The following is a 25427-nucleotide window of genomic DNA, read 5'->3' on the forward strand; positions in this document are numbered from 1 at the left end:
GATAGCATAGTCATTAATCAAAAGTATTGGTTCATAGTAATCACTAACTGAATGATTTTGTTATTATTACTTCGAATTCTTGTTTCAAATCTTTCCACTTTTCAATTTTAGCTTTACTGCCCTCTATGTGTGAATTTATGAACTATGTCAAATGCTCTCGTAGCACATTTATAATAATATACATTGTGCGCTATAGATGTCACTGTATTCATTCTATGTATGTTTTGATTTTTTTTTAAATAACAATTTCATTCGGAATGACGTCATGTTGAATTGGACATACACGAAGAGTTTTCGATAGATTAAAACCCTAAAAAAAACATTAGATTATAAACATTGTATTATAATTTTCCGGCCTGATTTATTATTATCAAATATAAAACATTTCACGACAAAAAGATTTTAATAATCGTCTTAATTTAAATATACCATGTAGATTCTGTTATTGATTTCCAGTTACATATTATGGAGCGGGGAAGCGCACAGGTCCTTTATTTAAAGTGTAATAATAACACAACAACAATTACTTAGCGGTCGACGATCGACCTATTAACCCGCACAGAGATCCTCAACATCGCGCTAAAACGAATTTTAATCTTTTATACAAAATACGACCTATTGTTGGATGAGTAGAATTATTTCTTCAACTCATATTTCCGACATAAAACCTTTTCAGGGATAATAGCACATATTATTATGAGTACGTTTTTTGTTTAAATTATTTGTTTAAATAACTCTACGCTAAATGGCCACATAAGTGGACATAACTGTTTCTTTTTATAAATATCGTTTTCAATATTAAATGAACACACTGCAATAAAGAACAAATTCAATGAATGTTTCTTGTAATTTAAAAAAAATGTGTTGAAGATTTTGAAGCAAAAAGTCAAAAGTAGTACAACTCGTCTTGAAGTTGGTAAGCTCTTCAGGCCACGCATTTCTTTTTCATTAAAAAAGTTAACGAAATTTTGATTTCACCTTATAAATAACCTATTTTAATATATTAAAAGAACTTAATAATATATAAATCTCTACTGAAAAATACACGTATCCCTATAAAATTCACTTTAACTGAAAATAGATTCCAATTCATCCTTCAGATATTCTAAATATGTAAGTTATTGGTGGTAGGACCTCTTGTGAGACCGCACGGCTAGGTACCATCACCCTGCCTATTTCAGCCGTGAAGCAGTAATGCGTTTCGATTTGAAAGGCGGGCAGCCGCTGCAACTATACATGAGACCTTAGAACTTATATCTCAAGGTGGGTGGCGCATTTACGTTGTCTGATGTCTATGAGGACCATTGGACCATAATCACTTAGAGTAGATTAGTTTAATTATGGTTGTAGCTTAGAATATAAAAGTGTAAACGGATCAGCTCCAATTCGTCAGGGGTGTTTTGAGTTTTCGTTATCTCATAATTAACTTGCCATCATTACAATTATCTCGGCAGTCTGTCACAGGTATTAGTTTATTTATTGGAAAAAAAAACCTTTTCACCTATCTATCGGTGAAGCTAAACTATAGACTTCATTCGGGAAAAATATCCGTCAATCGCGCCCGAATTCGAAGCCTATAGGGCCTCATTTGGTAATTATTCTCCCCCCGCATCTCTCGCCGCCGTCGCCAAACATGCCTCGCAGGCATGCCTCGCGTGCCCCGCCGCCGGTCCGTGTTCAAGCGCACGTACGCACGCCGCCGCCGTAGCGTCTAACGCCCCCGCCCCCGCTACCCCCGCGCCCGCGTCAATCACGTCAGTTTCGTCCGTCGCGACCTCAATAGCGTCTAGTTCAGGCTCCGATACCGAATCGGAGATGGACTTCGAGTCCGCGACTAGCCCTCAACCCGGAACCTCGGATGGGTTCCAAACTGTAACGCGCGGTAAAAAGCGTACTCGCGTCGTGGAGTCCCGGAGCTCCATGACGAAGCAAACCAAGTCCGCGACCGCCTCCCGACCGCAGGTAGTCGTAACGCCGGAGTCGGACTCCGCCCGCCGCGTAATCCCACCGCCGCGCCCAAAAACCGCGCCCGCGCCTAAAACAGTTGTCCCGCCCCCGCTGATACTCCAGGAGAAGTCAGCGTGGAATCGCGTATCCCAGGCCCTTCAGGCCAACAAAATTAATTATACCCATGCGCGTAACGTCGCGCATGGGATTCAGATTAAGGTCGCAACGCCGGGCGACCATAGGGCCCTCTCTGCTTACCTCCGAAAGGAGAACATAGGTTATCACACCTATGCTCTTCAGGAGGACCGCGAACTCCGCGTAGTGATACGTGGAGTCCCCAAGGAACTCGACATAGACTACGTAAAGGAGGATCTGATCGGTCAGTCCCTCCCAATAATTAGTGTGCACCGGATGCACAGCGGACGCGGCAGACAGCCGTACAATATGGTTCTCGTCGCGCTAGAATCAACCCCGGAGGCAAAGAAAAGAATCTCATGTCTCAAAACGATATGCGGCCTCTCCGGGGTCACCATCGAAGCCCCCCATAAACGTGGTACTCCCGGGCAGTGCCACAGGTGCCAGCTCTATGGCCACTCAGCGCGTAATTGCCACGCGCGCCCCCGCTGCGTGAAATGCCTCGGCGATCACGCAACCACAGAATGTTCGCGTGTTAGGGAAACCGCGACGGAACCCCCAAGCTGTGTCCTATGCCTTAAGCAAGGGCACCCGGCAAACTACCGCGGATGTCCTAGGGCTCCGCGTAAACGCCTGAACCACCCAGCCCCCCGAACCGTCGACCCAAAGACTTCGGCGCCTTCAGTGCCGAAACCAGCCTTCGTACCGGCTGCGGTTCCCACCGTCTCGGCGTGGAAAAAACCGCTGCCGTATACGAAGGAGGGAACGCAAAACGTACCCCAGCTCCCGCCTGCGACACGTTACGCGCCTCAGCCCCTGCTCGCACCTCGCCCCGCGCCCGCGTACCGCCCCCCGCAACCCTCAGTCGTCAACGACTTCGCGCTCGTGCGCGACTTCGTCACCGCGGTAAACTTTGACCGTCTGCGATCGTTCGCAGATGCTATCCGTAGGTCGGTAACCCCCGAACAGCGGCTCGCGGCTGCTTTCGATCACATGGACGTCTACGAGTCCGTGTCTCGCACGTTATAAAAATTCTTTACCGGTAATCAATGGCGCAAAAAGGTAGAGAAAAACCGTATTCCCTTACGTTAGCATTCTACAATGCTAACGGACTCGCGCGGCAACGCGATCAAATTTTCGAATTCCTCCGCGATAATCTTGTAGATATTTTGTTAGTGCAGGAGACCTGTCTGAAGCCCTCGCGTCGTGACCCGAAAGTCGCGAATTACGTCATGGTTAGGAATGACAGACTCACCGCCTCCAAAGGCGGGACTGCCATTTACTATAGGCGGGCTCTGCACGTTGTTCCTCTCGATACTCCCTCGCTCTTACATATCGAGGCGTCAGTGTGCCGTATCTCGCTGACGGGACACCAGCCGATCGTCATCGCATCCGTTTATCTCCCCCCGGACAAGCCCCTCCTGAGCAGTGACATCGAGTCACTGTTTGGCATGGGAGACTCCGTCATCCTGGCAGGCGATTTAAATTGCCACCACACTAGGTGGAACTGCCATCGTACGAACGTTAACGGTAGGCGTCTCGACGCGTTTATAGACGACCTCACTTTTGAAGTAGTCGGTCCCCCAACTCCAACATGTTATCCGTATAACATCGCGCTCCGTCCGAGCACTATAGACCTGGCATTGCTTAGGAACGTAACTCTGCGCTTACGTTCCATCGAAGCACTGTCAGAGCTCGACTCAGACCACCGACCTGTCCTTATGCAGCTCGGTCGCCCTCACAACCCAGCCACTGTTACGAGGACCATGGTGGATTGGAATAAGCTGGGCACGTGCCTAGCCGAAGCCGCTCCGCCAATCCTCCCTTACGGCCCGGATTCGAATCTATCCCCCGAGGACACCGTCGAATCCATAAACATCATTACCGATCACATCTCTTCCGCGATCATTAGATCTTCAAAAGAAGTCGATGTGGAGGACAGCTTCCACCGCATCAGACTGTCCTCCGAACTTAGGAATCTCTTAAGAGTTAGGAACGCGGCAATCCGGGCCTACGATCGTCTTCCCACGCATTCAAACCGGATTCGGATGCGTCGTCTACAACGCGAAGTCCACTCCCGCCTAAGTGACGCGCGTAACAATAATTGGCATAGTTATTTAGAACAACTCGCGCCCTCCCACCAAGCATACTGGCGACTAGCTAGGACTCTCAAATCCGAAACTACCGCTACTATGCCTCCCCTCGTACGCCCTTCAGGCCAACCACCGGCATTCGATGACGATGACAAGGCTGAGCTGCTGGCCGATGCACTGCAAGAGCAGTGCACCACCAGCACTCAGCACGCGGACCCCGAACACACCGAGTTAGTCGACAGGGAGGTCGAGCGCAGAGCTTCCCTGCCGCCCTCGGACGCGTTACCCCCCATTACCACTGACGAAGTTAGAGACGCTATCCACAACCTCCAACCTAGGAAGGCACCCGGCTCCGACGGCATCCGCAACCGCGCGCTAAAACTCTTGCCAGTCCAACTGATAGCAATGTTGGCTACAATTTTAAATGCCGCTATGACGCACTGCATCTTTCCCGCGGTGTGGAAAGAAGCGGACGTTATCGGTATACATAAGCCGGGCAAACCGACAAACGAAACTTCTAGTTACCGTCCGATTAGTCTCCTCCCGACGATAGGAAAAATTTACGAACGGCTCCTTAGGAAACGCCTCTGGGATTTTGTTACCGCGAACAAAATTCTCATAGACGAACAGTTCGGATTCCGCTCTAAACACTCGTGCGTACAACAAGTGCACCGCCTCACGGAGCACATCCTGATAGGACTAAATAGGCGTAAACAAATCCCGACCGGCGCCCTCTTCTTCGACATCGCGAAGGCGTTCGACAAAGTTTGGCACAACGGTTTAATTTACAAACTGTACAACATGGGAGTGCCAGACAGACTTGTGCTCATCATACGAGACTTCTTGTCGAACCGTTCGTTTCGATATCGAGTAGAGGGAACTCGTTCTCGTCCCCGTCAACTGACTGCCGGAGTCCCGCAAGGCTCCGCGCTCTCCCCGTTATTATTTAGTTTGTATATCAATGATATACCCCGGTCTCCGGAGACCCATCTAGCGCTCTTCGCCGATGACACGGCTATCTACTACTCGTGTAGGAAGATGTCGCTGCTTCATCGGCGACTCCAGATCGCAGTAGCCACCATGGGACAGTGGTTCCGGAAGTGGCGCATTGACATCAACCCCACGAAAAGCACAGCGGTGCTCTTCAAAAGGGGTCGCCCTCCGAATACCACTTCGAGCATCCCACTCCCTAATAGGCGCGCAAACACCTCCGCCGTTAGCCCCGTCACTCTCTTTGGCCAGCCCATACCGTGGGCCTCGCAGGTCAAATACCTAGGCGTCACCCTCGACAGCGGGATGACATTCCGTCCCCATATTAAAACGATACGCGACCGTGCCGCCTTCATATTAGGACGTCTCTACCCTATGCTTTGCAAGCGAAGCAAACTGTCCCTCCGTAATAAGGTAACTCTCTACAAAACTTGCATACGCCCCGTTATGACGTATGCAAGCGTAGTGTTCGCTCACGCAGCCCGCACCAACTTGAAGCCCCTTCAGGTTATTCAATCCCGATTCTGCAGGATAGCCGTCGGAGCACCATGGTTCCTGAGGAACGTGGATCTCCACGATGACCTGGAGCTTGACTCTGTCAGTAAGTATCTACAGTCGGCATCGCTGCGCCATTTTGAGAAGGCGGCACGACATGAGAACCCTCTCATCGTAGCCGCTGGAAATTACATACCCGACCCAGTAGACCGAATGGTAAACCGTCGACGTCGCCCAAAGCACGTCATTACGGATCCTCCTGATCCATTAACGGTGCTCTTAGGCACCACAAGCACCGGTCACCGTCCTCGTCGAACCCGTCGCTTGCGACGAAGGGCTCGACGAGCGAACTAACCCATAGACACAGCCCACTGAGTTTCTCGCCGGATCTTCTCAGTGGGTCGCGTTTCCGATCCGGTGGTAGATTCTGCGAAGCACTGCTCTTGCTAGGGTCAGTGTTAGCAACTCTCCGGTTGAGCCCCGCGAGCTCACCTACAAACGTTAGGGTGAAGCTGAAATAGCCTCTCAAGGCTATCAGCATAGGTAAAAAAAAAAAAAAAAAAAAAAAAAAAAAAAAAAAAAAAAAAAAAAAAAAAAAAAAAAAAAAAAAAAAAAAAAAAAAAAAAAAAAAAAAAAAAAGAAGCTAAACTAGCCTCGTAAAAAACAATTCCATATGTCTTACACGCCTAACAAGACGTAAACGTAAAAGGTATTTTGTTTATTAAAAAGCTTTAATACAAAATGCATTTTTTCTATAATTCTGGCCCTCCTCTAGAATTTCTTAAGTCCTTACGGATCCATCAGATCCAATAACCTTTGCATTAGACGCCTTCAGCTCTAACACTAGGAGAAGGCTTAGGGACCCCGGTAACCGTACTCGTCGAACTCGACAAAGAGTTCGCCGTGCAACCTAACCCATGAATCAGCTCGCTGAGTTTCTCGCCGGATCTTCTCAGCGGGTCGCGGTTCCGATCCGGTAGTAGATTCATTCGCGAAGCAGCTGCTCTTGAGCTGTTAGGTCTCCTTCGGAGGCACTCGGGTAGCTGTTAGCAAATCCCACCCCTCCTGGCTGAGCCTTTGCTCGCCCACCTGTCCTGGTGAAACTGGAAAGGCCTCCGGGCCACCAGTAATTCTTCAATCATAAAAAAAAGAAAAGAAAAAAAAAAGATTTTCTTAAACTTTGTGGCCCGCCATTAAAAATGTTTGCCCACCACTGGCCCTTCTCGCGAGTGTCTCTGAAAGCCATTATGAGATTCATTGGAGAATAGTCAACTTTGTTTTGTAGCCTACCTATCTGCCAGTAGCTTCAATTAATGGTAATTTTGGTTATTTGAAGACTTTTTTTCCTACCTAATCTGATGATCTGATGGCCTTAAGAGACCATTTTAGCGTAACCTTAACTAGTAGGTGAACTCACAGGACTCAAACCTGACGTCGTTGCTAACACTAACCCTAGCAAAAGCAGTGCTTCGCAGAATCTATCACCGGATCGGAATCGTGACCCACTGGGAAGATCCGGCAAGAAACTCAGCGGGCTGTGTCTGGGGGTTAATTTACACCCCGAGCCCTTCGTCGCAAGCGACGGGTTTGACGAGAACGATGACAGGTGCTTGAGGTACCTAAAAGCACCGTTAGTGGATCGAGAGGATCTGAAATAACGTATTTTGGGTGACGTCGAGGGTTTGTCATTCGGTCTACAGGATCGAGTATGTGTTGGGAGTTGGTGCATATTTTTGCGTGTATTTTTGAAAGACCCCTCGATATCTACTTTTTATATTGTTCTACTACTAATAGGGTTCAGTACGTTCTCGTTTAACTTACGGAACCTTAAAACGATTATTACTACGAAATAATAATTTCACCATTTTATTGTCGAATTACACGAGACGATGTAAAAATTAATTTAACGTAAACTCTTTATTGAATAATCGCTGTCCGTTTCTATGTTTGATGTTCACACGGCGCTCGACGTTAGAGATTGCGATAAACGAGTTATTAAATTTCACTGTTACTTTAATAATTTAATAATTCGTAATAATAGTTCTACAACGACTGTTATTGGAATTCAATATTTGGAAATAATTAGAAAAAAGTTTGTTGTAACTAATTCATGTGTATTATCTATGGTTTGTTGTGGCCTAAAGGATAAGAAACTTTTTGGCGGGTACGCGAGGAGTAAAGTTGTGTGATTTGTTTTATTTTGTCTATTTAGTGTTTCTTCAAGATTAAATGTGTAATAACGGTGGTTTATTAACTGTGCAGTATTTGTGAAAGTGCACAAATGTGGGAAAATCAAACAAAGCCACTGAACGTAACTTCTCGGGATCCTCCAAAAAGTCCACTGAAAAAGTCTCAATAAATGACCACCATTTTCATAACTCCGACTGGGTTCCGAGTCCGACGCGGTCCGGGGTAGGGCACCGGCTGTAAGGGGCAGGAGTTTTTAGTGAGGTTCAACTCCCACATACCCCACCCGCCGCGCGGATGGGGATCCAGCGATTGTCAGGTCTGTGGAAAAAAAATCCGGCGGCTCTCAACCACCGAGATTTACAATTAAGACATATTTTTTATCTGTGGCGACCCAAGCGATTTACATCTATAGGTACTAGATGTTAACTGTATAATTACGTTCAATAGATGATCGATGTATTATTTAATAAATGTACGTATACCGACCTTAACCTCAACTACTAAAAATTTTGGATTTAGGTATATAAGGGGTCGCGAATTTGTAAAGAGTATGCTAATGGATCGCTGTGTAAAAAACTTTGAGATTCGCCGGTCTTCTTCTTCTTCGTCGCTTTCTTCATTGCTGAAGGTCGTGTCCCTGAAACTTGACCGTTGCCTGTCTCGTGAGCTGTTTCCATCTCGTCCGGTCCTCAGCTGCTCGAATGGCGGTTGCGACTGGCAACCCAGTTAGAGCGGTTACTTGATCACACCAACGGCTAGGTAATCGGCCGCGGGGTCTCTTTCCTTCTACTTTGCCCGTCACAATCACTTTGTCCAAGTTCTCTAACGCTGGTCTAAGCTACATGAAATTATAAAACTTAATTTAATGTTTCGTGTCGTTTATGAGCTATATTTGTGAATAATATTACTTTGTGAAAACTAAGTCATCGCAAGGATTGTTCGATCAATTAAATACAAAAAATTATTTCCACAACTAATTCTCATTAATGTACCGACTTAGAAGTCAATGCTTTCACTTTAGTGTAGACATGATTAAAACACTTTTAATTTTCTATTGCTCGAAGAAAACTATCTAAATTTATAAAGCAAACTATGTATAAAAATTAAAACATAAATTATTTAAATCACAGACTCTCAAACTTTATCCGTCACGTCAATTTTATCGGTGAAAAAATATTTCACCGCATCCTTATCGGTGAAGTATTATTTTTCGACATTAAAGCGGTCTGGAGAAAACAAAAATAGGAAAAAAAAATATAGGTACTCATTTATCTTGCGATGGATGAAATTGCTTGAATGATTATTTTCATTATTTCCTTTATTTTAATGGGAAGTTTTGTTAATCACTAAACAAATACATATATTCATGCCTTCATAACAATTAAAAAAAATTGCCCATCTTATCCTGACTATTCAGTTTGGGAACCTGTGCTCTAACGTAAAGTGAAGTAATTTATTCTCTTTTTTTTTTTTTACCTACCTAAGCTGGTAGCCTTGAGAGGCTATTCCAGCGTAACCCTAACGTTTGTAGGTGAGCTCACGGGGCTCAAACCTGATGACGTTGCTAACACGAACCCTAGCAAGAGCCGTGCTTCGCAGAATCTACCACCGGATCGGAAACGCGACCCACTGAGAAGATCCGGCAAGAAACTCAGTGGGCTGTGTCTGAGAGTTAATTTACTCGTCGACCCTTTCGTCGCAAGCGACGGGTTCGACCAGAATGGTGACCGGTGCTTGAAGTACCTAAAAGCACCGTTAGTGGATCGGGAGGATCCAAGATGACGTGTTTTGGGCGACGTCGACTGCTTTCCATTCTGTCCGCAGGATCGGGAATGTTTATTCTCTAAGTAGCGTATTTAGTGCGTGAACTGATAAAATTATAACATTCAGTAAATAGTGATGCAGAAGTGTTGTCAGCTGTAAAAAAATAACGATCGGTGATTATAAAATAGCATAACGAACTAACCACATACAGCCAACCACAAAAAGACAATGTTCGATTCTCAGAAATTATAAAACTACAAACAAAAAAATTGTTCACTTCTGTTTTTATACATAATACTTGATGAGCGACCTTTCCACAATACGGTCAGGCAGGCGGTTAGTCTGCGCGCGCGCATCCCTTTGGCACGTCGCCATTTTTGTTTCCGCGTCCCTTTAATAAATGATAAAAGAAAGTTTTTTGATACAAATATAGAAAGGTCAATAGCGATAACTCTAATTTGACTTTTCAACTATTTGATTTGTTTTAATTTGTAAATAAAACTTCTCGTAATTTAAAATTGTTTATCATTGTAACTTATTATTGAAAAACAATTTATGCTAACAATTTCTCAGAGAGTGTTCTGTTTTATTAATTTAGCTAGTGATGTTCAATTCAGTGATAAAAACCGTAATCACAATAAGATGAGACATTCCAGCGTAAATATGTTAAAGTTGTGTTTTTTTTATTCGTTTATCATTGCGTCAGTTCGGACGGAATTGTATGAGAACAATACAAATAAGAATTTAAGGTATTTAAGTACATAACTTTTCTGTCATTTTATATTGAAGTAAACCGGCAAATGGCCCAATTTATGTGAATCGGATACAAGATCGTAATATCAAATGTTTCAACGTGAACACTCGCGTCAAAAAACAATACAGCAGGATTTTTATCGAAAATACTCTGATTTTCGGAAGTTTTTGCATAAGTAACTCAAGCTTCACCATGGCGGGTGGACGAGCTTAGAAGCTCAGCTGGAAGTTTATCTGTTCCGGATCAATCGATTACTCCATGCCAATAGGAGCATCAACATCTTACTCCCTAATTAAACTGCATAAAATCATCATACTTTGTGTAATTACTGTATTTTTATTACTGTATAAAAACGAACTGGGAGTACACCCGGGTAGATACCATAAACTATTTCTGCCGCGGTAATGAATTCCGGTTCGAAGACTGGCACACTATACTCGTTAAACTATACAATTGAAACTTAAGCCTCATGTCTCAAGGTATTACGGGCTTCGGTAACTTCAAATCGTTGGAGCGTGAGCTCGTACCAGCGCAGGTAAAACTTCGATAGTATGTTTTAAATTAAGCTTTGTCGATGGTTTCAATGGTTCCCGTAACATCGGGTAAGTCGTAAGCCCTCTCGGTAATAAAAATTGAGCAAAATGTCCCTAGTTAAAATATGCAACAACTCCCAACACTCATACCCGATCCTGTAGACCGAACGGTAAACAGTCGACATCGCCCAAAATACGTCATTACGGATCCTCCAAATCCATTAACGGTGCTTTTATGTACCACAAGCACCGGTCACCGTCCTTGTCGAACCCGTCGCTTGCGACGAAAGACTTGACGAGCGAATTAACCCATAGACACAGCCCACTGAGTTTCTCGCCGGATCTTCTCAGTGGGTCGCGTTTCCGATCCGGTGGTAGATTCTGCGAAGCACTGCTCTTGCTAGGGTCAGTGTTAGCATCACTCCAGTTGAGCCCCGTGAGCTCACCTACTAGTTAATGTTACGTTGAAATAGCCTCTCAAGGCTATAATAACTTAACTAGACGCGACCTGAATGTCCTCGTCCTTAACAACCTTCGGTCTACCACTGCAATAATTATTGTACATGAGCTTAGGTAGGATTAAAAAAAAATCCTAACATATAACCAGTCCCAATCTATTAATTTTCGTTCATCATCACTGGACCGATGTCGTCACCGACTTCTTCGTCCCACAACATGTGGGGTCCGGGCAGAGTGTCCTCTTTTTCCCCTAAGCCTAAGAGCCTATTCTAACTACGCGCAGACGGGTAGGTGAGCTCACGTTCTCAACTTGAGAGAATTGTTAACACTAGCCCTAGCAAGTGCAGTGTTTCGCTGAATCTACTACCGGAATTGCGACCCCCTGAGAAGATCCGGCGAGAAACACACTTTAAATAAATAAACTAATACAACAAAGTACAGTTTCATTGATATTCCGAGCCCCTAAAATTAGGGTGGGGGCCAAATTTTCTCATTGTAATGACCGCCTCCAATAACCACTCAATGCTAGCTGGACCGTAAGCTAAGCTACTCGTGAAGAGAAATATCAGAGGAGAACATCCCGGATATCTTTTCGATGGCTAGGCTTGCTATGAGCTCCCACGGTTTGATCACGCATCTTTCACCTCATGTCTAGTCGAGTATAATATATTTATTTTGTCTATCGGCTCTAGCAACCCCTGATAATCTCTAAAGTACCACCGCATTTTCCCTCTACCGAAGTCTACCGCAGCCTTGGTTCGAACCTATGATCCTATGTTTATTACTCCGCTTTTTTCATTCCTCCGTGCCACGAGAACACAACATCAATGATTACTAGGAAGCACTTAATAATTGAATACACGTATTTATTCCGTTGTACTGTAATTAAAGATTGTTCTTCATAATTGTTCTTACACAAACTATTGTGTGTGTTACGTAAGTTCGTAATTTCATTATTATTATGTTTTTTTTAATGATTAACATCATCGATGGCCTCGCATACTAATTATGTACGAACCAATTCTTCTCAGTTGTACACTCCTAGCTTAATGGCCGTGGTTATGTATGTCTTGTTGCTCGGTTGCGGCTTTTGAGAGACTTCTCAATCTCTCTCTATTTATGGCGGTATGTGTACATTCAGTAAGGGAACACTTAGTAGATGACTTAATCAGGTCTGTCCTCCTTTTGTCTACCCTTCCTTGAACCATTAATCGTTCCAACGAGCTTTCATTACGGATGATATTCCCAAACATATAAAGGATTCGCAATTGCACAATCGACGAAAGCCGTTGTTTGATTTGGAGCTCTTTCACGGATCAATTAAAATTGAATAATACTGAAATAGACAGAGGCTGTGAAGAAAATTCTAAAAGGAAAACTTGCAGTGAATTACATGCTAAGTGGTTACCATCGCTCAAGGACGCCAGCAATTCCAGGGGCAGAGCTAAGTCGCTGCCTACCATAATACCATGTTTACTAGCCAATGACTAGTTTATAATATCAATAAACAATAAATAGTTTTTTTTTTGTTTTTTCTAATAATATATAATCTAATAAGTAAATAAACTGTTTATTCAGACAGACAAACCGTTATTGGTCCAGAGGAATACATAAAATTAAACTAAATCTCGAGGCGTCAGTGATAACGGTCGAATTTCGATCATAATACGGATTATGTTAGTAATTAGTAAATTCTCTAAGCGGCTCTTCTTTTGACTTATTCTGAATATATCACCTTAATAGTCAATTCCTAATCTATACATCAGCCCGCTGTGCTTCTAGCCGGATCTTGTCAGCGGTGCGCGAGTCTGATCCGGTACTGGATGTATTCACGAAGCAGCTGCCCTTTTTTTACATCTACGACGTAAATACGCCACCCACCTTGAGATATAAGTTCTAAGGTCTCAAGTATAAAGTTATAAGGGCTGCCCCACCCTTCAAACCGAAACGCATTACTGCTTCACGGCAGAAATAGGCAGGGTGGTGGTACCTACCCGCGCGGACTCACAAGAGGTCCTACCACCACTAATTACGCAAATTATAATTTTGCGGGTTTCATTTTTATTACACGATGTTATTCCTTCACCGTGGAAGTCAATCGTGAACATTTGGTGAGTACGTATTTCATTAGAAAAATTGGTACCCGCCTGGGATTGGAACACTGATGCATCGCTCAACACGAATGCACCGGACGTCTTCATCCTTTAGACCACGATGACCCTTCAGCTGTTAGGTCTCCTTCGGAGACGGTCGGGCAGCAGTTAGCAAATCCCACCCCTCCTGGCTGGGCCAGTGTTCGCCCATCTGTCCTGGTGAAACTGGAAAGACCTTCGGTCCAAGAGTGATCCTTCCTTTATAAAAAAAATTGTTAATCAGAGTGCTCGTCTAATATCTGAGTCTGTGTTTATACATTATTTCAGTACATACCCATGCACGGACAAAAACCATTTATTCCTGGCGCCAGGAGTCTTGACGGCTGGTGGTACGAACAGAGCCTGCATCTCCAGGTTCTTCCCTGAAGGCCCAGCGACGTTGCTCCTAACTCTTAGACGTGAAAACGACGAGACCACTACAGCATCAAGGGAATTACCGCCAGGTGAACTGTATCTTCGTTAAATATACAAATATCGATATCTAACTCAAACGAGATTATTATAGTATTTCAAATGACATCTATACTTATTGCTTATTTACTTATAACTTATACTAATATTATTATAGTGAAAGTGTATTTGCTTGTTTTTGTGCGTTCTTCTTTAGCTTTGAGATGAAGGTTATATAAGGCTTAACATGATTTTAAAATAGAATTAGGTCAAGAATGTAACATAGACTACCATTCATTCCCAAAAAATACCTCATTCCCGCACTAAATTACACTGACCCTTTCTTTTCTTATCAGACGAAGCTGCAGGTAACAGTTAGTATAAATATAAGTGCAAGTCCTTAAAACATCACGCTGTAGTTCAGGAATCGTTTTTTAAATTCAGAAACTTCCATAAAGGCCCGCTAGAATCGAAAAAAAATTGATTAACGCAAAACAAAAATAAAACCCATAGACACAGCCCACTGAGTTTCTCGCCGGATCTTCTCAGTGGGTCGCTTTTCCGATCCGGTGGTAGATTCTGCGAAGCACTGCTCTTGCTAGGGTCAGTGTTAGCAACTCTCCGGTTGAGCCCCGCGAGCTCACCTACAAACGTTAGGGTGAAGCTGAAATAGCCTCTCAAGGCTATCAGCATAGGTAGGAAAAAAAATTTACAATATTGAACACAAACATGTAGTCGTCGTGGCCTAACGGATAAGACGTCCGGTGCATTCGTGTTGAGCGATGCACCGGTGTTCGAATCCCGCACGCGGGTACCAATTTTTCAAATGAAATACGTACTCAACAAATGTTCACGATTGACTTCCACGGTGAAGGAATAACATCGTGTAATAAAAATGAAACCCGCAAAATTATAATTTGCATAATTACTTACTGGTGGTAGGACCTCTTGTGGGTGGGTACCACCACCCTGCCTATTTCTGCCGTGAAGCAGTAATGCGTTTCGGTTTGAAGGGTGGGGCAGCCGTCGTTACTATACTTGAGACCTTAGAACTTGTATCTCAAGGTGGGTGGCGCATTTACGTTGTGGATGTCTATGGGTTCCAGTAACCACTTAACATCAGGTGGGCTGTGAGCTCGTACAACCATCTAAGCAATAAAAAAAACGTATTAAATTTAATCGACACGCGAATATGATATATTACGTAGTAATACTGAATCATTGTAAATATTATACATTTACGAATACCGTTACACAAACTACATATTCTGCACCTATAAACCGCCCGTGCAGGAGACGTCAATGACCTAGAGAAGCCTAGAAATAGCCACAAGACGTAGCTGCAACATATTTTTTTTATTCAAACATTTTATCTTTTTCTTATTCCTACATTTTGCTACATAGGTACGTCGGTTCGCTGAATCATTGTTATTGTTATCTCGTACTGGTGAAGTTGTGAAGGGTAGATTCTTACTACTTTATAGATAGACTAGCGGCCCGCTCCGGCTCCGCTCGGGTCTTTAACAAAAATTTCAACGATATTTGACGTTGTTTTATTTTTTTAAATAAAAGAACACTTATTGCGGAATAACTATAATAGTTAGACATATGCTGTCGCAACACTTTTTGTAAATAATAATGTGTTCTACAAAGTCGTAGTACATTATTTTATTCTACCATCAATCGTTTTCGCAGGGCACCCGATGTAAAGAATATTTTAGGTATTTTTTTGACATCTTGGGTTACATTATTGGAATTTTAGTAAGGATCCCTAATTTTTTGAAAAAGATTATAGCCTATGTCACTTCGGAATAGTGTAGCTTTCAAACGGTGAGAGAATTTTTCAAATCGGTTCAGTAGTTTCGGAGCCTATTCAATACAAACAAACAAACAAACAAACAAATCTTTCCTCTTTATAATATTAAGTATAGATAGTATAGACAAATGAGTGTACTGTAACTATGGCTAGCACAGTTGGTGGCCCACTTGGTGTTAAATGGCTACCGTAATCTACACAGCAATAATGCCGTTATCCACTTTAAGAAATGGGTACTAAGTCACAGGGCGATGGGGTAACGCAAAGCCAAAGCCTGAAACATGTCTTGTACGCCGTGAAGAGACCTATTATATGAAATAAATATCAACATTTATTATAAAATTTCCCTACGTATGCTGAAAGTTTTGAGAAGCTATTTCGGCTTCTCCTTGACGAGTAGGTGAGCTCACGCGGCTCAAACCGGGAGTGTTGCTAACACTAGCCCTAGCAAGAGCACCGGATCTGCCACCGGATTGGAAACGCGACCCACTGAGAAGATCCGGCGAGAAACTGAGCTATGTCTATGGGTTAATTTACTCGTCGAGCCCTTCGTCGTAAGCAACGGGTTCGGCGAGGACGATGACCGGTGCTTGAGGTACCTAAAAGCACCGTTAATGGATCGGGACGATCGTTTAGGGCTTGTTTATAATGCTTGACTTACAACAGCTTAGCGCTATAATAACTTTCTTTCAGGTGACGGAGGCTGTTTAGACTTCTCTGTACCTTTATTACCGAACACCAAAGCCGAACTCAACGTTAAAATAAAGTAAGTTTCTTTATTATACACACATTCATTAAATTGTTACCATACAACTGTAACTAGGCTGATGTCTCTGAGATTACCACCACTAAACATCAAGTACGCTTGTTTATCACAAGAGGAAAGAAACCTAATAAATCGGCCCAAGTTGGGAGAAGAGATTGAGATGCCATGGTAGTTGATGGTAGCATCGGAGTGCAAAGCTACAAGCAAACTTCTTTCCAGGTACCCCGTAGTGCAATGCAGCTGGGAACGTCACGTGACACTGAGGATATCCAGCGGAAGGGTGTTGCTGATACACGCCGAGCGAGCCAGATACAGGCCCGGGGACATCGTGAAGTTCAGGATTTTCGGATTCAAAACTGATCTGACTCCTAACACTGATAACGTAAGTGGGCTTCAAGGAAGATATAAACGAATGGTCCGAGGCAACTTTATTGTGTGGTTATGTTTCTTACAGTCTGTTTTTTTTTTCATACCTTGAGAGGCTATTTCAGCGTAACCTTAACTAGTAGTTGAGCTCACGGGGCTCAAACCGGAGTGTTGCTAACACTGGCCCTAGCAAGAGCAGTGCTTCGCAGAATCTACCACCGGATCGGAAACGCGACCCACTGAGAAGATCCGGCGAGAAACTCAGTGGTCTGTTACTAATAGTCCGCTTTGACTACATGAGATCCTCTGGCTATTTATATAGGTATACAATAAAAAAAAAGTTCTGATTAACACAATATAAAGAACTCAACTTCGCTCAATCACGACCCTAATACATGCTTTCAAACATAATTCCAACAAACCCGGTACTTATTAGGTGAAATAATTTATCTACGTACACACATTTGTTGCACACGATTAAATTATTAATTACGAAGCGCTTTTACAAATTAAAACTGCAATAACTAAGAGATAATATCGCCGAGTGCAGCGGAAGCTGAAACCGGTTCTTGAACACGCAAATGGAATCTTGTAACAAAAAGCGTGTAACATTGACACACATTCGAAACGAGATGCGTCTGCACAAATCTTTATAATTTCTTCTGTGCGTGCGTGTGTTTGTCACTGAACTCCTCCTAAACGGCTGGAGCGATTTTAATAATTTTTTGACGTGACGTCTTATAATTCGATGGAGCCGGCTGCACGCACGAAAAAACATGACTCATGCGGCGTTACCTCGCTCTGAGGCGTTCCATTTAAGGCTTGAAGTGCAAGCGACAGCGCGCAACGAGCGACAAAGAGGCACAATCGGCCTCCGCGGTCGGCAGCGTTCGACATCTGTCTCTCTCCTACTTGAGTGAGCGATGCATCCGCGTGGACAGCTGCTATACAATAATACATTTACATGTTTTCGTCAAGTAAAAGTAAATGTGGTGTCAATTGTTTATAGCAACCATTGCGATAATTGAAAAATGAAACCATTCCATCAGTATTTTCTTATGACGTTGTCACGTTCAACTATCGTCAGTAAACCGACTTTACAGACAACAGATTTTTTTGTATGCGTTTGGGTGGCACCCTAGATGGCTTAGACTCACAAATCAGCCCGGCAGATGGCGCTGCAGTCGGTATCTAGATTATTTATCTATACTGCAACTAAGCAGCTGAATCGACTTGAATGAATTTTTGTGTATGCACAGGACAACCTCTGTCGGGTCCGTTCTTAGATATATATCTATTTTATAGGTTTATCGACTACAGCTACTAGCCACTGGTGATAGGATGGTTAGTGAGTCCGCACCGCCGTCCTGCCTATTTTTGCCGTGAAACAGTAATGCGTTTCGGTTTGAAGGGTGGAGCAGCAGTTTTACTTTAAAACATCATACTTACATTAAGTTTTGACAATGCAATAAAAAAAATTGCTCTGTTATCCTGTACCGGTATCAACCACACAAAAAAAGAATGATAAAGTTAATTTGTTACTATTTAAACGTGTCTTTTTTGTTTGTTTTTAACGCTAGTGTAATACTCCCTGATACGCTGATACTCAATCTCCTGTGCATCCCTTAGATCTCATCCAATCCCATCCTATCCAAGTCCACGGCAAGAGATGTAGTGGTGCTGTTCTATACCGACACCGCACAAACATACATACCTTAATCAAGTGTAAATAAGTACAGTTACAAATTACAAATCAACTACATTTTTGTTGTAATCTATACTAATATTATAAAGAAAAAAGATTTGTTTGTTTGTTTGTATTGAATACGCTCTGAAACTACAGAACCGATTTGATTTTTTTTTAAAGTTTGGAATCTACACTATTCCGGAGCGACACAGGCTATCTATGATCTTTTTTGAAAAAAAAAATAGGCATCCTTACTAAAACTCCAATAATATAACCCAAGGTATAAAAAAAATACCTAAAATATTCTTTACATCTCGTGCCCTGCGAAAACTATTGATGATAGAATAAAATAATGTACTACGACTTTGTAGAACACATTATTATTTACAAAAAGTGTCGTGACAGCATATGTCTAACTATTATAGTTATGCCGCAATAAGTGTTCTTTTATTTAAAAAATTAATCAACATCAAATATGATTGAAATTGTTGTCGACTCGAGCGGAGCCGGAGTGGGCCGCTAGTGATTTATAAAACTGTTATATTCTCGAGCGACCAAGCGCGATGGGCGCGCTTCGAACAGTTATTCATTCGTGTTTAAAAATCGCCACTGTCATAAGGTCATTGGGTTACGTTTTCACTGACTAAGCCCGAGCGCACATTACGCGTTTTTTGCCTGTCCGGCACGTTTCTCCAAATCGGTCGAGTATTTTTTATCGGTCAAGTTAATAGCTTCCGGAACTGAAGAAACATAACGCTAACCCACCTCGAGACTGGATTTCGAAGTACCAGTTTTAATAGACAACGGTTGTACCGCCTTTTAATGAGGTTGGCAAGAGAGTTTTAATTATGAATGTGGAAGGCTTTAGAGGAAGAGGTAGACCGAAGAAGAAATAAATGGATTATGTGAAAGACGATATGTGTAAGCGGGGAGTGAGCGAAGAAATGGTATGTGATAGAGAAGTATGGTAGGAGAAACAATGTTGCGCCGACCCCAGGTGACTGGGAGGACAGGAGGATGATGATGGTAGTACCTCCTTCGAAACCGGAAAGCATGGCTACTTCGTGGAAGAAATAAACCAGACGACAATATGAATTTCGAGTCGTCAAAATTCAACCAACTTACAAAACTCTACTATTACTCTAGATACATGCGCAGTACTTTCTGGTATGCGACAGATATTTACCGGTCACAATTTTCGGACAGTATGCGCCCGAGATAATACAAACGGTGGTTTATTGTGCGGAGTGGTTTAGCGTTTTCACGTTTACTAAGTCTACTAAGCTCTTAATTAGTTCCTCGCCAGCCCGATGATGATGGAGAATGATGAAGGACGTGGCTTCAAATCCTGGCGGAGTCAGTGTTAGCGCTACACTGGATGGAGGGGCTATACTCATCCGCACATCCAGACGGTACTGGTGGTAGTTTGCACCGGTTGGTACCTGTATCTCGGTTGTGGCTACCGTGGGATAGATTTCGTTATTGCCATCGTATGCATTTACAATATACCCTACCATTATTCGATTTTGTGGGTTATTTTTTTTATTAATATTATAACTATGTGTTTCATTAGAAAAAAATGTACTACATATTTGCGAGATTTGAATTGTGGATTGGGAGAGGCGTATGACCCGCAGTGGACGACTTTGGGCTGATGATGATGATGATGATAGTCGCACCTTTCGATACAAGTACACCGAGTATTTTAATTTTTTTAACAGACTTAAAAAAAGTAGTGGTTCTATTGATTATTATATGTTATGTGTGTTATATGTTATAGTATTATAATATGTTTTTCTAAGTGAATCCCCCGGTCATCGTTCTCGTCGAACCCGTCGCTTGCGACGAAGGGCTCGGCGAGTAAATTAACCCACAGACACAGACAGCCCACTGAGTTTCTCGCCGGATCTTCTCAGAGGGTCGCGTTTCCGATCCGGTGGTAGATTCTGCGAAGCACGGCTCTTGCTAGGGTTCGTGTTAGCAACGTCGTCAGGTTTGAGCCCCGTGAGCTCACCTAGTAGTTCGGCGAATCTAGAATGACCCCTCTAGGTTACTAGAATAGGTAGGAAATAAAGAGAAAAAACTAAGTGAACCGATGATTTCTCCAAATCTAATGATTTTTTATTAACTTATTTAAGAACTGATGCTTCTCATATAGACCTATTTAAAGTTTATCAAGATCTAATGACCAATATGCATTCAGTTCTTCTCGGTAACGCATATTTAATCGACTTGGTCGAAATCGATTGACGTATACTCATTTAATTTTGATGTAGTCGGTTCCCTTTTTAATACGCTTTTATTAGCTTCAGACGTATGTATGTTTGTAACGGAATCTTTGAACATGATTTTGACCCCCTTCAAAACGTCGGATTAACTCGAAATTTGGTATACTTATTAAGGACCGACGATAATTCAATATTTAAAAAAAAATTGAAAAAGTTGAAATACTATACAAGCCAGGTTAAGAGATATCTTTTGACACGTGCAATCAACAATTTTCCCGTTCAGAAAATTTGGGTGCGTCTGTGACCTTTTGCGCGGAAACATTCGCATACAAACCCAACTGTTACGTTTATAGTATGTTGCTTGTGTATTTCTTTATGTGATTCTCGACAACGTAAAAGACGAAAATGAATTTTACTTAAACTAGATCGCGTTTAAATTCCGACAGACGAACCTACAATTGCCAAAGAAGAACCAAACGGAATTAATACAATAAAGAGACATTGGAATGTTGACAATGGTTTGCCTTCAAGCCCATAATTTGTCGTTATTTTTTTGACAAGGTGACGAAAATCCACCGGTTTACATACAAATCTTGCAGATTGACGAAGCGTGGATCGAAGGACCTCGTGGTGTCTGGGAAGGTACCCGCGTGGCGCAGTGGACGCGGGTTCGAACTAGGCTAGGACTTACTCAACTGCAGCATTCTCTGGATGAACTGGCGCCGACCGGGACGTACACCATCAGAGCTAGACTCGCTGATGGGTCACAGGTGGGTCTATCAGGTATTTATCTATAACTAGCTGACCCGGCAGACTTCGTATTGCATCAACCGATAAATAGAAGACCTAAACTTTTGTATAAAATAAACTTAAAACAAACAAAAGGAATCCGTTCGGCGGGGGACACATCAAAGGAACAACAAAATTGTTATTTTTATTTAACCTTCTCTGGACTTCCACAAATAATTCAAGACCAAAATTAGCCAAATCGGTCCAGCCGTTCTCGAGTTTTAGCGAGACTGACGAACAGCAATTAATTTTATTATATTATACTAATTTTATAACAGCAATTAAATGACAAAATGGATAGGTACCGCCAAACTGTCCATTTCAATACACGTCTCAAACATGATCTCGACAGCTGGTTTGAGTTCGTCTCCCGAAGTAAATCAATTAGAACATACGAACACAACGCTTCGTAAATGACCAGTACATTGGTTGCAGGGTTCAACTACATTTTGGGTCGGCCATTACGACCTGCCCCCATTCCAGCTGACGGTTCGCCACGCACCTCGAGTCTTGCGTACCAGCGAGCGCCTTGTCTGGGTCGTTTGCGTGAGGTAACACCATATAGAAGTCTTGACGCTTCACTACATAGTATAAAACAAAGTCGCTTTCTCTATCCCTATATCCCTATGTATGCTTAAATATTTAACATTACGCAACGGTTTTTTTTTACAATAAAATCGTTTTTTCTTACCCTATTTTTAATTCAAATTTATTAAAATTTATTTTCTATTTTTTTTAGTTGGATTTTCTATAAAAGCGTATTTTGTTAGTATTTTTAAACTATTATTTATTTTTCATTTTTTAGTTGAATTTCAATTTTTTTAATTATTTTTTATCAATTTTTTTTTATATTGGATTGTCAGCGGTCCTTAATAAGTATACCAAATTTCGAGTTAATCCGGCGTTTTGAAGGGGGTCAAAATCGTGTTCAAAGATTCCGTTACAAAAATACATACGTCTGAAGCTATAAAAAGCATGCAATGGCTAGAAGTCTTTAAATTGTCCGACCTAGGTACCCGTGGTCTGAAGCTGTGGAAGGCATGCTGGTGATCCGCTTGCGAGGAGCCGGTAACGCTGAGAGCAGTCCCGGGATCAGAACGGCGGTGAGGCTGCGAGCCCCGCGCGCGTGCCACCGCCACGCCGCCGCCGCCAAGAGGGTCGGGCTCGGCGGGGAACATTCCCCCGACGTGCTTGTAGCTGACTTCTCCTTCCAAGTAAGCTGCTATTTCTCCTGCACCGCTTTCACTGGGACTTTTTAACGGGAACTCGAGGAGTGAAGTTGTGTGATTTGTTTTATTTTGTCTATTTAGTGTTCCTTCAGGTTTAAATGTGTAATAACGGTGGTTTATTAGCTGTTTAGTATCTAGTGCACAAATGTGGGAAAATGAAACAAAGCCGCTGAACGTAACTTCTCGGGATCCTCCAAAAAGTCCACTGAAATAGTCTCAGTGAATGACCACCATTTTACTGAGATTATATTTCATCCCAGATCATCTCATCTCATTTCATTTAATTTCATCTCAGTTGATTAATGTCTCAAATTAATCCTCTTCATTTCATTTCACTCCATATTATCATTTTTCATAAAATTAAGAATATAAATTAAAATAAGACTTGACCTAAAGGTCTTAGTTACCAGGTCACAAAATACCTTAAAAAAATCGCTTTCACTTAAATAAATAGTAAATATATTATGTACATTTCACAGGAAGAAGGTACTAGAGTTTGGCAGAACACCACCGTGGTCTCTCAAGTCGTGGACAAGCCAATATCTCTGGAGTTCTTGACGAAGCACCGCGCTGTCATATCGCCCGGTCTCCCTTACAAGTTGAAGGTGAGGAGTTGTATTAAATGACGTCAGTAAGACGTGGCTCTTTGTCGCGTGGTCTTGAGGGTAGGGCATCTTGTGCTCACACGCCTACCTATTTCTGAGGAGGGGGTCAGCCGTTGTACCATAGAACTGAGACTCTAGAACTCATCTCTCAAGGTTGATGGCGGTCTACCTTGTAGATGTCTATGGACTCCGGTAACCTAATACCGGGTGGGCAAGAAGTTCGTTCTCACGTATAATTTATAAAAAAAGTCCAAATTAATCTGCTCATCAATGTAGAATTAAGATCGTGGCACATATTTTTTACGCCTTGCTCATTTAATCCTCTTTGCCATCTACTTTTTTCTGACGTCCTTTTTTGTCTTTCTTACCGATTTTTCTCAGACACATATTAACTCTCCGTTCCACACAGCTAACGATCCAGAATTGGGTGGTTGTATAGGACGAGGGTGATTTTAAGGCAAATCCCAGACGGTCGCCTGATACCCAGTGGTTACTGAATCCTTTGGTCTTTTCTTAATCACCACCGAGAATGCCTTTATGTCCCCCAGTGTATGCATTAAGTGAAATAGTTTAATAATAATATGTAAATTAGAACCGTTCCCTTTGCCTAAATGAAAAGTAAAATAGCCCCAAACATTAAGCCAAGCCAATATTCTAAAAACGTGGCTATGGTAATTTAACACGTTGACTGTCATGTAGGTCACTTTTCATACGTTCCTTTCTTATCAATCCTACATCAAACTATTATTCTATTATTTTCATTGAATAGCTATCGATTAACTTTATTAGGGTTTATTAGTGAATGTTTTTCGTAAAATGGGTCATGATGTCAGTGATGTCGCTGTGCAGGTGAGGGCCGTGCAGTGGGACGACAAACCGGCGCGCGGCGAGCGGGTGTCGGCGTGCCGCGGGCCCGGCGCCGCGCCCAGCTGCGTCAGCGCGCTCACCGACGACTCCGGCGTGGCCAGCCTCATGTTCCCCGCCGGAGACCCCAGCCCCTACTACAGGTTCGAGGTGAGCGCTCTCAGTCCCTACTACAGTACTAAAGATCAATGTGTGAATTAGATACACGAGGGTATTTACGCGCAACTGTGTAACTTAATGCAAGCTAATTTCATTACAGCTATAGACAGTTACTTACACCAGCTTACTTGTGAGCCTTCGGTCTTTAGAATTAAAACTGAACACCCTGTATAAGACTATGCGTTGCGACTCCCCAGCGTCACTGTCGCGGGACCCGAACATAACGGCCAAGCCGCTGGTGCTGCCGGTGCGGGCGGCCGCGCTCTTACTTTCATTACAGCTATAGACAGTTACTTACATCAGGCTACTTTAAGCCTTCGGTTTTTAGAAACTGAACACCCTGTATAAGGTTATGCGGTGCGACTCCCCAGGCCTCACTGTCGCGGGACCCGAACGTGACGGCCGAGCCGCTGGTGCTGCCGGTGCGGGCGGCCGCGCTGCCCCAGGCGGAGCTGGGCCCGCTGCGAGCCGAGCCCGCGTCCAGCAGGACGTTCGTGCCGCTCTACCTCCACCTGCCCTCCGTTAACTACGCCATCACTGTGCACTTTGTCGTGAGTAAAACCAGATTAAACCGATTTTTAATTAAACTAGCGACCCGCCCTCGCTTCGCTTCGGAACATTAAATTTTATTATTGATAGCTGAGTCCCGCATTGTTACCCGCGTCTATTGTCGTACCGCGGGTGAAACCGCGGGACAAATCTAGTCTAAAAAAAAGTAGCCTAAGTTACTCATCAGATACAAGATATTATCAGCTACCTATCAGTGAAAGTCAGAGATTAGCCGGAACAAGACAAAAATTGTAAAAAATGCTATTTCGGTGTATGTACCGTATATATATATATATATATATATATATATATATATATATATATATATATATATATATATATATATATATATATATATATATATATATTCATATGCATGTAGTAAAAAGAGGCTATTTCAATATTACAAACAGACACTCAAATTTTATTTATATGTATTAATGTTATACTGGTAGAGAATAACTTA

The 25427-nt window shown here is 42.8% G+C and overlaps 1 protein-coding gene across 3 annotated transcripts in view; it reads left to right on the plus strand.

The window, feature by feature from the left end:
• The first annotated feature begins 9942 nt into the window (after positions 1–9942).
• Positions 9943–25427, plus strand: part of LOC101740966 (pregnancy zone protein) — a 36935-nt gene continuing 21450 nt past the window's right edge. The window contains exons 1-11 of one of the 3 annotated variants that reach the window (XM_038017695.2): positions 9943–10051; positions 10213–10363; positions 13781–13956; positions 16413–16485; positions 16705–16867; positions 21366–21536; positions 21991–22106; positions 22568–22769; positions 23264–23389; positions 24239–24403; positions 24784–24963. In XM_038017695.2, coding sequence (XP_037873623.1) covers positions 10257–10363; positions 13781–13956; positions 16413–16485; positions 16705–16867; positions 21366–21536; positions 21991–22106; positions 22568–22769; positions 23264–23389; positions 24239–24403; positions 24784–24963 — 1479 coding nt within the window. In that variant the 5' untranslated portion in view covers positions 9943–10051; positions 10213–10256. Of the gene's footprint in view, positions 10364–13780; positions 13957–16412; positions 16486–16704; positions 16868–21365; positions 21537–21990; positions 22107–22567; positions 22770–23263; positions 23390–24238; positions 24404–24783; positions 24964–25427 lie in introns of all 3 variants that reach the window. The other 2 variants (XM_062673865.1, XM_038017694.2) reach the window with 2 other exon arrangements.

Source organism: Bombyx mori, chromosome 19 (assembly GCF_030269925.1).
Source record: "Bombyx mori chromosome 19, ASM3026992v2".
Classification (NCBI taxonomy): Eukaryota; Metazoa; Arthropoda; class Insecta; order Lepidoptera; family Bombycidae; genus Bombyx; species Bombyx mori.